The 12676-nt window shown below is 37.1% G+C and overlaps 1 protein-coding gene across 3 annotated transcripts in view; it reads right to left on the bottom strand.

Annotated features, from left to right (window-relative positions):
• The window catches only part of LOC121418883 (spectrin beta chain, non-erythrocytic 1-like), a 60202-nt gene that overhangs the window by 12785 nt on the left and 34741 nt on the right, over positions 1-12676 (bottom strand). For all 3 annotated transcript variants that reach the window (XM_041613074.1, XM_041613073.1, XM_041613075.1), the window contains 17 exons: positions 11470-11547; positions 10885-11049; positions 10435-10637; positions 9841-10066; positions 9474-9590; positions 7605-7880; positions 6905-7072; positions 6256-6428; positions 5519-5756; positions 4724-4987; positions 4110-4331; positions 3129-3419; positions 2288-2496; positions 1599-1803; positions 962-1156; positions 463-531; positions 27-137 (listed from right to left, as the gene is read on the bottom strand). In XM_041613074.1, coding sequence (XP_041469008.1) covers positions 27-137; positions 463-531; positions 962-1156; positions 1599-1803; positions 2288-2496; positions 3129-3419; positions 4110-4331; positions 4724-4987; positions 5519-5756; positions 6256-6428; positions 6905-7072; positions 7605-7880; positions 9474-9590; positions 9841-10066; positions 10435-10637; positions 10885-11049; positions 11470-11547 — 3210 coding nt within the window. The remainder of the gene's footprint in view (positions 1-26; positions 138-462; positions 532-961; positions 1157-1598; positions 1804-2287; positions 2497-3128; positions 3420-4109; positions 4332-4723; positions 4988-5518; positions 5757-6255; positions 6429-6904; positions 7073-7604; positions 7881-9473; positions 9591-9840; positions 10067-10434; positions 10638-10884; positions 11050-11469; positions 11548-12676) is intronic.

Genomic DNA, 12676 nt, shown 5'->3' with positions numbered 1-12676 from the left:
GGTGATGAGATTGCAAGGGGACGTACCTGTTGGCCAAGAGCAGAGAGATCACTCTGGAAGGAGACGTGTTTCCTCTGTAAGATGGCTACTGATTGCTGATCCTTGCCCAATTCCTCTGACATCTCCTGTTGCTTCTCCTGTAATAGAAGAAGAACATTCAAAGACAAATATTTAGAAGTTGAAAGAATTATTTCCCATCCCTAAAACAAAACTTAATAAAGGGGATAACCAAATAAACTACCACTTCTTCCTTGGGTCATGATAGATAAATATCATGAAGTAGAAACTTATAGTTTTACACAAGTACAATTTGGAAATATCTCCAAGACATGTTTCTTAGAATTGATACTTCCCAACAATATCTACTTCTCATTTGATTTATCAAGTCACATTCCATTATTAAAGTAAAAACCCCTTTTATTCATTGTGATCAGTGACAGTGCTCCTGAATAGAGTACTTACCTGGATATGTGCAAGGACATCCTTGGCATCAGAGTAGAACTTGTGAAGCTCATATGATGCAGCCAACATCTGGAAAGACAAAAGTGAGGAAGAGAAATTTGTTAAGAATTTTTCAAGAATCTGGCTAATTAACAAATATTTGAATTAAAATGAAATGAACCTTCACAAAAAGTTGGAAAAATTAATTTCAATGTTTGATAGAAAACTATACTAAGGTAGTAAGGATTACAAATGAATGTTACTGTAATAAAGAAAACAGTACCAGGGAAATGGATGGATGAAACAGAATGAAAAGTAAATATTTCTATGAAGAGCTTACTTTGTGTATTTTGTTTTGCAATTTTTTACTTTCACATTAAACTTAAAGGCAATTTGCAGGGTTTCTAAATTACAAGGTAATAATTTAAATCTAAGGAGTCAACAGGTCTTTGCATTTAAGTATTATTTTTCCATTGGGGAACAATCATAAGAAAAAACAAATATCATATCTTTCACTCACTCTTGTCCTTGTGTCAATGAGTTCAAGGAGATCAGCCCAAGCTTCATTGATTTGGTCTTTCCATTCGGCAATGGTTGCAGCATCGGCATGACCCTCGTTGATGAGGGTATCGCAGGTCCTGTTGGTGTGGGCAACCTTCTCTGTGCCAATGTTGTGGGTGTCACGGGCAAACTCTGAAAATCGTTGCTGCAACATCTGAGTGACAAATACAGGATGAATTCATTACACATCGCTCTACACATACTTTCAAGATCAAACATCTCTTAAGAAACATATATTTTCTGAAGGTACTTTCCCCATTGCGAAATCCCTACCACTGCGATTATCTAACATTAAGTAATGCTCATGCAAAGAAAGTGGTTAACACATTCCACTGAGAAGTAGAGACCATAAAAGAACGAATGAGACTTTCTATCAATGAGTGAGTAAAATCAAATTAGTACCGATAATGATGTTTAATTATACTCTGAAAAAAATGTCATTTTTTTCCAAGAATTCTTATGTTTTTCAACACACAGTTGTTACATATAGATAAACAAAGCCTATTTAAATTCTTATAATATATATATATATATATATATATGAATACCCCTCTTCCCCTCCCCATATGGGAACAAAAATGAAATGCCAACCATACCGTAACATGTTCAAGGTCCTGTCCAAGTTCATGTGAACCAGCAACAACTTCCCTCTCAGCGATCCATTGCTCAATGTCATCAACTTCTTGGTTGAGGGCAAAGAGTCTGGTAGTCTCTTGGAGGCGTGCTCTCCTCTCCTCGGCAAGATCCTTCAGACCGGCATAAAGTTTGTCAATCTGAGATTGACGGATTGCAATCTGGTCACTGTTAGAACATAATACAAAGAATAGGTAATATGCTTACAATGAAAACAAAATTACTAAACACTACAGTCAAGAAATACACGATATCAATACACTGAACCTTCAAAATATGTATTTTGGGTGGACAATATTGCTTGGCTAAAGGACACAAACCTGCCTGATTAATCTACCTTTACAACCTTACAAATATGTTATCATATGTTCAAAAATTTGTAAAACCCCAAGACTTTGACAAATTTCTTTTGCCAGCACCAGTCAGGATCACCCACCATTCAGAATTTTTGACCATCACTCAATGTAATATTGCACCCATGCAAGTGGTACTAAATGCCTCACTGACAAAGAAAAGATAAAACCTGACTCGTTTTTATCCCCCTCAACCCCTAGGGCAAGATGTAAGGCAATTTTCGGAGACAGCCTCTAAAAAGTACCCAGTGACAACCCTGGGGTACCCTGAAAGTGAAAAATGCCTAGTGAAGTTATACCTCTGTGGATGTCCTTCATCGATGAGTTGTTTAGCCTCATGCGAGAGCTCATTGATGGTCTCCGCATAGTCTTCTACAGCATTCTCAAGGATGGCATGCTTCTTAGCCATGGTAGCAGCACTGGCTTCATCCTTAGCACGTTCTTCACCCATCATGTACAGCTCCTGTTCACTCATCCAGGCTTCAGCCTCCGCTGCATTGAAGTAGTACTGTAAACAAAACATCAACAAATCATCAGTAACACCATTTTAAATACCCCGCTCTCTGGACTAACTACCTAATATGCTGAATTGTTTCTATCAGTGTTATTTCTGCCAAGCACACAGCAAAACAACCACATTTTCACTTCTTTATTCATATTTTCACATATCTATAAGAAGTGAATCAAAATGCAACAAGTCATGAAATCTTTTGTGAAATTTTCAGTCTTGAAGCATAGTCACAAAAAATTATGTATGTGAAAAATATAAATATGGAGAGAACAAGAGAATTGTACATAGGATCATTTCATTTTCTTTGAGACAAAACAACAGGACACAATTTAATATCAGACTCAGAATAAACCACTTTGCAACTGTTTCATGGCAGGTAATTTGATGTTCCGTTATTATATGTTATCAACAATTTCCTTGATAATTGTATGTACATAAATAAAGGCAAGGAACCATTCCATCATACACAATACACTAAACTAAATACACTGCCACGATATACAAAATGTAGAAACAGTTATTGCAAGTACTTTGATCAATTAATAAGAATCTGTACCTAACTACATGAACATCTTCATCTTAAGAATGAACATGAACATCTTCATCTTAAGAATGTGAAATGTTCTCACCTGTTGTGCCTTATTTGAGTCAACCAGCTTATCTTTCCTTTCCGTAATGGCTGACTTGAGCATGATGACATGTTCCTCAAGCTCTGTGATGCTGACCTTGATGTGTTCTGATTGAGGATGACCCTGTTCAATCATGGCCTTACCCCTCTCGATCACCTCCTCAACCTGAGGCACGTGGCCCTCCACCTCGGCATTGAGGGAATTGGTCTTCTTCTGCAAGGTCTGTACTGCCTGGAGGTTGTTCCCAACATCGTGGGAAGTAGCCAGGGGCAGCTTCTCCTGGACCCAGATCTGAAGCAAAAGGAAAAGACAGTATAAATAACATGTTCCGGATGAAAAACATGAAAAAGTTGATAGGGATGTGAGAGATATGTAATATCAAGTGTGACCCATCAGGGGAGTTTTTCAGGACTTGTCAGACGTTTTATCCAACAAGGAGTCCCAACAGTGATGACAGAAACAGTCCTTCTCAGCCAATCAAAATCAAGTTCAGTTATGACGACTTGTCGCACAAAATTGATGAAATGTTTCCATGTTTTTTCCCAATAGTAACTCATGTCAGAATCCATTTTATATTTCATATTTACTCTGAATATCTAAATACATTTGTTAATATGTATGTGTGCACTTACGTTGCATGTACCTGGATTGCCAATAACCAATATCCCAGGCTTATAACTTTTCTATTACTCTTACATATATGAATTTAAAAAAAAAGAGTTTTGTGAAGGATTGTATTGATATCAACACTTTTTAAAGATTTTTAAAAGAATCCAAAGATCCACCTTAAAAAGAGGTGTAGGAATTGTAAATGTTTCTCCTTGACATATGGCATTGCCGTTACAACATTATCAAAAAAGACATGACTTTTGAACATATTAAAAACATTATCAAATTTAATGGTGAGGTGACAAAATAAAGCTCTACTGGAATTTACTCCAAACTGTTCACAAAGGCCAGTGTCGATTACAAAAATCTTACCTTCTCGTCATCAAGATCCCTGAGAACCTGGTAGCCTTTCTGTTGTGCCTCCAGCTCTTCTCGCCTCTTCTTGAGTGGATCTGATAGGTTGCTGAATCGAGTGGCCATGGCTTCCTTCTTGGCCGTCACCTTCTCTATGTGTTCAGCATTCTCTAGTGAGGATACCTGGCATTGTAAACTCTCTACCTCCTCTTGCTTGATTACCAGGAACTGTTCATAGACCTGAAGGAAAACACAACATCCATTCCGTCAAAATCTATTTTCACAATATATTTTACAATCAATGCTTTTGGTTTAGACAGATACCAAATCCAGATCAAACAAGTCCTTCACAGCACAGACCTTGTTTATAATCTCATGTTCATTCCCAAATCATAAAAAATCTTTGTTAGCTTGTTAGACATCATCATCATCAAGTAGTAGACATTCAGGCCCACAATGTAAAGATTACAGGCTACATGCAGTGGAATCTTGCTGATGGCAAGTTATGTCCCAGGAAAACTCCTTCTCAATTCAAATTATTGATGTTTAGATATTCCAATTTTCAGAGAATGAAAATAGGTGGTGACTTCCAGCATCGATATCCACACTGAAACTCATGAAAGGATTCCTACCTGTTGTTTCTTGAGCAGGTTGTTGACCGAGACAAGATCCCCAGCAGCATCAGCATGACAAAGCTCGGTCTCTAGGTCCACAATCTTCTGTTCCATGTCATCACAAGCTTGGGTGAAGAGAGCCTGGCTGTTGGCTTCAAACAGGGTCTTACCCTTGTCTTTGGTAGTGTTCTCAAGCTCATTCCATTGCTGTTCAAGGTCAGCAATCTTGGCCTGGACTTCCTCCTGGGTCTCGGGCTTCTCTTTAATGAGTTCATCTCCATGCTGCAATGATATAAAATATATCATTACCATATGTAGATACATATAGAAAGGGTTTAAATATAAATCATCTCATTCATTTCCACACAGAATTTAGTATTTATATACTGTACTGGTACAATCATCATTGTAATGTCAGGACAAATTAATCATTTCACGAAGATTGAAACTTGTCTTTTGAAAAATTGTTATGGATTTTAAAACCTTTAAAGAAATCTTCTAGCATTGTAATAGAGTGTCTCTGTATTAGATCAAAGAGTCTATGTTGCAGGGTAGAGACACTTATTTGTTTTTGATGTTTTAGTTAAATTGACCACCTGGGGAAGAAGTTCTGTACTACATGTATGTGTTTATTTCAAATCTACAAGTAAATGACATAATAATGAGCGCCTTGCATGTAGATATTCTGCTAACACTTCTAAATAAATAGCACAATTATACGTTACTATTCCTTATGAGGCCATAATAAAAATAACATGGATGCTTATTCGAAATAAAAGTTTTTTCTTAAGACTAGTTGAAATAGTAACAAACCTCTTTGAGCTTATCAAGGCGCTCCTTGTTGGCGACAAGCTCAGCTTCGAAGGCCTGGTGTTTCTGCCATTTGCTATGAAGACTCCTGGCTCCATCATAGGTTTCCTCCTGGGCTACGACCATCTTCTCCACCACCCAGAGACCGAGCTCCTCAGCCTCCTGGAGGAAGGACTGCAGGAGACGGTTGTCTTTCAGCTTCTCAAGCATAGCCTCGGCAGCTTGACGGTTGGCCTTTCGTCTGTTTGTAAGAAAGCAAGTGAGGAAATTATACCATGAATTGAAGGTATCCAATGGCTACATCAGAGCATTCCATCTACTTGTATGAATGCTTCAAACATGTGCATGAATGATTTAGTGATCAAAACAGTCCTCAGGCTCCTCTTACCTTGGAGCTATGGCTAATGCAGCATATTGGAACATTTCTCAACTTACATGTACTGTTTCATGTATTCTTAACCAAATGATTCAATTAAAATGTCTAAAAACCATATGAAAAAAGGTATCAAAGCAGCCCATGATCACATTTTCAAAAATAATTCAGAGCTTCTTATAATCCCAAACATTTCACAAGATTTCAATTCAAATTATGTTAAGGACACTATTCTTATTGAAAAGAAGAAGCAGTTTATCGCCTGAGACATATGTGATATCATGCTTACAGTATACATTGTGATTTTCTAAGAATTAGGTGTTTATTCTGATTTTTTTTTAGTCTGACTTTATTCCAATGAACTGACCTTTCATCAATGTTTTCTGCCTTCTTGTTGATCTTATCTGCAGCATAATGGTCTTCATCACACAGCCTGTTAGCGAAGGATAATACAGTGTTGATCTTCTCATCGTTGGTGGCCATCTGGTCAATGAAATGCTCATACTTCTTGATGGCTTCATCACAGGCCTCAAGGGAGTTCTGTCCACATAGAGATAGAGAGAGATCAATAAATCCAGATTTCAACATAGTTACATTAAATGCAATAAAAAAAAAGTTAAAAAAAAAAATTCATTAAGAAACTACTTGCTCACAAGATCATTGTTTCGTGAAGGTTACCATCATTAACATATTCTATTGTCAGAGTGCTGGCTAGCAAATCAAACAAAGAGTTTCTCTAAAACTGTAAATGATTGAAAATCTTCGAAATCTTCATGCAATTATGTTCTGTTTAAAGGTAGTTTGACATGGTAAATCCTGCAGCCTAGACAAGATGCATTAGCAGTACTTTATCAAACCCACGTACACTGTACACTGTATAAACAGTTACCAAAGTAGTCTGAAAACTCATTTGATTGGTTCACATGACTTGAACTAGCCTGCTTTCCATCTAGCAGGTCTAATCTTGTCCACATATTTAACTGTATCACACTAATCGGAAAGAATAAAGTACTTACAGGTTGTTCCACTTTGGTAAGGAAGTTCTCCTGTTGGTTGAGAATGCTGTCAGCTTGACGTGCATCACGCTGGAACATCTGGTAGTTGAGAGCCTGGGAAAGGAGGAGTTGACGGTTGTCCCACATCTGGTGAAGCTCAAGCCATCCATCATCCAACGCTTGCAGACGCTGTAAGAAAAATGCAAATGGATAGTTAGTGAAAATTATACCCATCCAGTCGTTAAAGTTCTTCATAAATCAAAGCATTATGGCTCTTTGCTAGACATTTCACATGACTTAAGTTCAGACCTAAATAGATTGGTTTTATTCTGTGTGTTATAGATAATGAGCCAAGGCAGCAGTAACTTGAAGACAGATTAAATGAGCAAATTCTCTTTCAGCTGTTCTTGTACATAATTCATCTTCTCACCAAATGTCACATTTCTATAATAGAACTGTCTAGCTAATAATTTTATAATTCTATTCGCTTAACCATATTTCATTTCCTCACCTTTTTTTCAAATGTATATTAAAAGTAAGTTTACCTTTTTCAGGTAAGACCTATGTGTTTATTCTTCAGGGGATTCCCACATCATTTATCAAATCCAAGGCACAGATGGATGGGGGGGATTACAGATAAAATAATGTTTGCTTGTGAGGGTACATGAACAGAGTATGACATCTATCATTTAGAACAAAAGTATATGCGATGTCTCTTTACCTGTCTGAGGAACATGTACTGTGTGTCTGTCTGTCCTTCTGTGATGCGTTGTCCATTCTCCTTCATCTTGGCATACTTGTCTTCATAACCATCGATTTCATCCTTGATGGCAGCATGTTTGTTGAGGTACTTCTCAGCCTCGGCCAGAGACTCTGGGGTCTCTTCCGATGCCACGGTGGTCATGGTCCTGGATAGCCAGGCCTGGAAGTCATCCAGGTCACGCAGGAATTGATGGAGGTCACCGGCCTCGGCCAGAGCAGCTTCACGAGATTTCAGCTGTAAAAAAAACAAGTATGATTATTTATTCACACTCATTGGGCCACACTACTGACTGAACATACAATGACATTAATGAAGAATGAGGACAACTTATTCAACCAATACTGATACAAAAGGCTAAGGCCACAGAACAACCAATCAGTAAAATCTCCATCTACATTTTCAAATATTCCTTATATATGCATTCATATCATATACTATCCAAGTGGGGATTTCAGTGCCTTGTTACAATATAGCAATATGGTTCCAAACAAGATATATCCATGCACAAGGCATAGATGAGTACCTTAGAACAGTAGACTTGTACTGTTAACAAGCATTGGAAACTGAGACACATCAGCATTTTTTGCAACATTTAAAACGTGTTGCTAAGGTGATGAATGGCTGTGACTTCACATTTCTATACTCTATTCCATCTCAGTCAGTCGGCAGGTCCCAAGAAAAAGGCTTCTTTCATCCAAGTGATATTCATGACTATAGGGGTTTTGCATATTTAATGAGCTTGATGCGGACCAACACACCTCTTTTCATTTAGTCATTGCTGCTTTAATTGGGCATCAAATTTTATGATTTTGGTATCATTGTAAAGAAGAAGAATCATTCTTTCAGGTCATGTGTTTGCATTTATTCAAAGACTTTGTAATATAGGTTAAACATTTGATCTAAAACATGCTACAAAATAATTATTTTCACCTGACAAAATCTGCAATTTTTACTCTTTATTTTTGTTTGAGCCCAAAATATTTTTAGATCATGATAAAGCTGAATATGTATGCTTTAAAATGGTAAAGGTTTCAAAATAACAATTGGTTTAATCGGGTCAAGATCACACTTTTCATTGGCCTAGTACAAAAAGCAGCTTGAAAACAAGAATACTGCACTCTGATTGGTCAAAGAGATCACACACTGGCAAATTCCAATGGTTCCAGTGCATGGATTCATGAGAAGGTCACACTCCCCATGTGGTAATCTCCTCAAATTACCCGCGCCTGTTGTTGTGCAAACCTTATCCAGCCAATCAGAACTCTGGATTTCATGCAACTACAAAATTCATAAATCTCGTCTTGTACCTTGGTGGGAAAAGTGTGATCTTGACCCGATTAAAAGGTGCCGCATATCAAGAGTGGCATAGTGAGAAAGTAGAGAAGTTCAGCTTTACGGTGATATATATATCATTGAGGCTCAAAATAAAAAGTTTTTCACAATTTGCAAAAGAAAACAGAGGAAGAAAATTCAGTTTTGAGGCACGTTTTCAGGGCAGGAATTCACTTATTTATCAAAATATTGTATGCAAAGTAAATGACCAACATGAAAGAGTAACATTTACTCTATCTGATGGTGCAATGATATTTCATTTTACTTGAGGTTAAATCAGGTAAATTCTAAGAGAAAGAAAATCTCACGAATCACGAGATTTTGCAAGGAGGAGGATTCTGCCACGAGATGATTTGGATGAATCTGGCCTTTTTGCTCATTAGCACAGGGACCTGCGGTCTGACTGATCTCCTTAAACAATGTAAGATTTTCATGTCAAGCAACATTTACCATCTATCATTGTTTTAAATAATGGGTAGCATTGTTAGCACTCACCAGTTCCTTGAGTTCAAGCCAGACTACCATGATCTCATCATATCTCTTCTTGATAAGTTCAGCATCCTCTGGGTGTTCCTCAGCAAGTTTCTGAGCCTCGTTATCAAGGGCTTCAAGCTATGTTAAGAGAGAAAATAAAACAAAGTGATACTCATGGAACCAAGAGCTCCAAAATAAGAAAGAAGTTGGAATACTACACAACGGATATCTCCTCTCAAATGCATGAATAAACAATCATGTTAAGGGTTCATAAGGTTTGGGTTTGTTCCAACATCAATCTAACATTTATTACATGATGAAACTTATTGTAAACTGAAGATGGAAAGCTAGAAATATGACAAGTGGATGATGAGACTCATAGACTTACCTTAGCCTCGATAGCAGCCAGGTCGCTCTCCATGCCTTTGAGTCTGCGCTGTAGGACCATGATGCCTCCAAGGTCGTTCCCAAGTTCTTCTGTGGCCTGGATGAGACGAGCCTTGTCCTTGATCCATTGGGTGGTCTCCTGGCACTCGATGTGGTAGGTCTGTACCTCGGTGACAGCCATGACAGCATCCCGCTTCTGCTCCAAGAGGGCACGTAGATCGGCCCATCTGAAGATCAAAGCACAATTTTATACTTGTTTGGTAAGGAAACGGTGTGAAACTACTGAACAATTATTCATATTTGGAAATTAAGGTGAGACAAAATGTAATTGGCTGCCATAAAAAAATCAAATATCAAATCATACCTCACAAATACATGTACTTCTATAGAATTGTAAGCAAAGGTAGATTACTTAGGAAAGAGAAATTTTTAACCATTTTGAAGGGCTTTTACAGCTCCCCCCCCTCCTCCAAGGAAGAGTTAAGTTGGTGCATTTTTTCAGGTTTTATCTTAAAATTGTTATTGTATCGGGCGATTCTTCTGCAAATGATGGGACATATGCATTATTAGATCAACATTTCTCCACCAAGCTTACCTGGCATTGAGCTGGTTCTGTTTTGTTGTGATTTCTGTTGAGTTTGGATGCTCTACGGCCAGTAGCTGTCTGGCCAGTTGGTTGACCAGTTCTACCTTGGCTTCGTTGACCTCTACCTCCTTCTCCAGACGGTCAAAGCGAGCCAGAATGACCTCATTGGATTCTAGATCCTCAGCTGGGATAAGAGCAGTTAATGTATGCTCCTACAGAAAGATGGCACAAAAAGCCGAGTAGATAGTGTTAGTATATTATAGGAAGAGCTCAGTTCAAACAATTATACCTTTTTAATCATTTTTGTCAGTTATTTTAAGTCCATTGTAAAACATTCAATGGGTAACAATATCAAATAATTTTCACTCAAGACTGTTTCGCAATATTCTCAAAGTCTTTTAAACCTAGTTTTAGCAGAGTCATCATTATACGATAAGAAATAAACATGTAGTTACTCACCTTCTCATCTATCCATGCCTCGACAGCATCAGCCTCGTTGAAGAGTTTGTAGAGGGAGAGGGCATCGAGGAGGCGTTGCTTGCGGAGCTTGGCAAGCTCCAGGAGCTCCTTGTATCGTCTGTCGATGGTTCCAAGACGGGTCTGTACTTCTGGAGAGTCTCGGTCCTATTCAAGGGGAATAGAATTTAAGAAGTCAATGTATGCAATTTTGAAGAAAAAATGTTAATATATTGATTTATACTGAATTTTTAAATGTTTCATTCTCACTCATTTAGATATTTCAAAACTGCCTCACACTTTTTGGAATGGCAACTTTTAAAAAACAAGCCCAAATTGTGAAAATAACAATGTGCAAATACATCCAGTCATATGTCATGAAAATATCTATATGTAATGGTAATCTATGGTCATTACAATATTGGACACATTAATAATAGTAAAATTTGACTCTATATAAAGACATGTTTGAGTGAGGTCTCTGCTTGTTCAATAAATCAACACTTAAGGGAAATCTAAAGAAATACACTGAACTACTGTATAATTTAAAGTTGATTAAAAGTCAAATATTTAAAGTTAAAAGCCTACCTGTTCTCCCAGCTCTGCTGCTTGTTTGTGCAGACCATCGATAATGTTGGCGTAGTTCTGCAATTCTTCTGTAACATCCTATAAAAAGAAAAATCATTATAAAAAATCAATGGCATTTCTGATACAATGACAGATAAAGAATACTTTATCACATCTTTAGTAATTTCATGCTCATGGCAACGTACAAAAGGGTCATTCCATCTGGATTCACCCAGTGGTTGCACCCGACCGTCTCAGAATTTGTTGTAATTTGGTATACATAAAATTCAACATGGCCCAAGCACAAAACAAAAAAATTAGTCCAATCGGTCCGTCGGTTCTCGCGCTACGGCCCGCCCTTTTCTCCGTGTTTTGACAAAAATGGGCGTGACCTTCAACTTTCAATGGCCACTGCGTCGTTACGTGTTGACCAATTTTCATGAAACTGGTACCATTTGATAGGAAATTCAGAGAGGAATCCAAAACATGCATCGAATAATGTATTGGAGCAATTTATAAGGTCATGACCTTTGACCTTAACTTTGACCTTGAGTTTGACCCCCGGACAAATAATTTTTTAACTTGATTTTCGTGTATGTTAATTATTGGTATGATATTGACAAAATATGTTAAAATCAATGATGATATTTTATTTCTTCACCTTTAAAAACTCTTCCAAAGATACCATGAAATTTCACTCTAGTCCCACACACTGATATTCATGTTAGTAAAGTGTTTACCAGTTACATGACTTCTTCCAATCTTAAGTTACAGTATGCAAGCACATGAAAAGAAATTAAGCTTAATCAGTTCACAAATAAAAGATTAAACCTTTATGCTCATGAATAGGTATCTGTTTAGGCATTTTGATGTTCATCAATATATATTCATTTTGATGTTCGGCAATATATATCATATATATTCATAGTAGTAAAGTCTTCACTTTTATCATCAAAATAAATACATTTATATATATGTATATGATATATATTGCTGAATCATAAAATGCCTAAACAGATACCTATTCATTAGCATAAAGGTTTAGTCTTGTATTTGTAAACTGATTAAGCTTAATTTCTTTTCATGTGCTTGCATACTGTAACTTAAGATTGGAAGAAATCATGTAACTGGTAAACACTTTACTAACATGAATATCAGTGTGTGGGACTAGAGTGAAATTTCATGGTATCTTAGGAAGAGTTTTTAAAGGTGAAGAAATAAAATATCA

Source organism: Lytechinus variegatus, chromosome 7 (assembly GCF_018143015.1).
Source record: "Lytechinus variegatus isolate NC3 chromosome 7, Lvar_3.0, whole genome shotgun sequence".
Taxonomy (NCBI): domain Eukaryota; kingdom Metazoa; phylum Echinodermata; class Echinoidea; order Temnopleuroida; family Toxopneustidae; genus Lytechinus; species Lytechinus variegatus.
The sequence above is the reverse complement of the archived record's forward strand: the minus strand, read 5'-3'. Positions and strand labels throughout refer to the sequence as shown.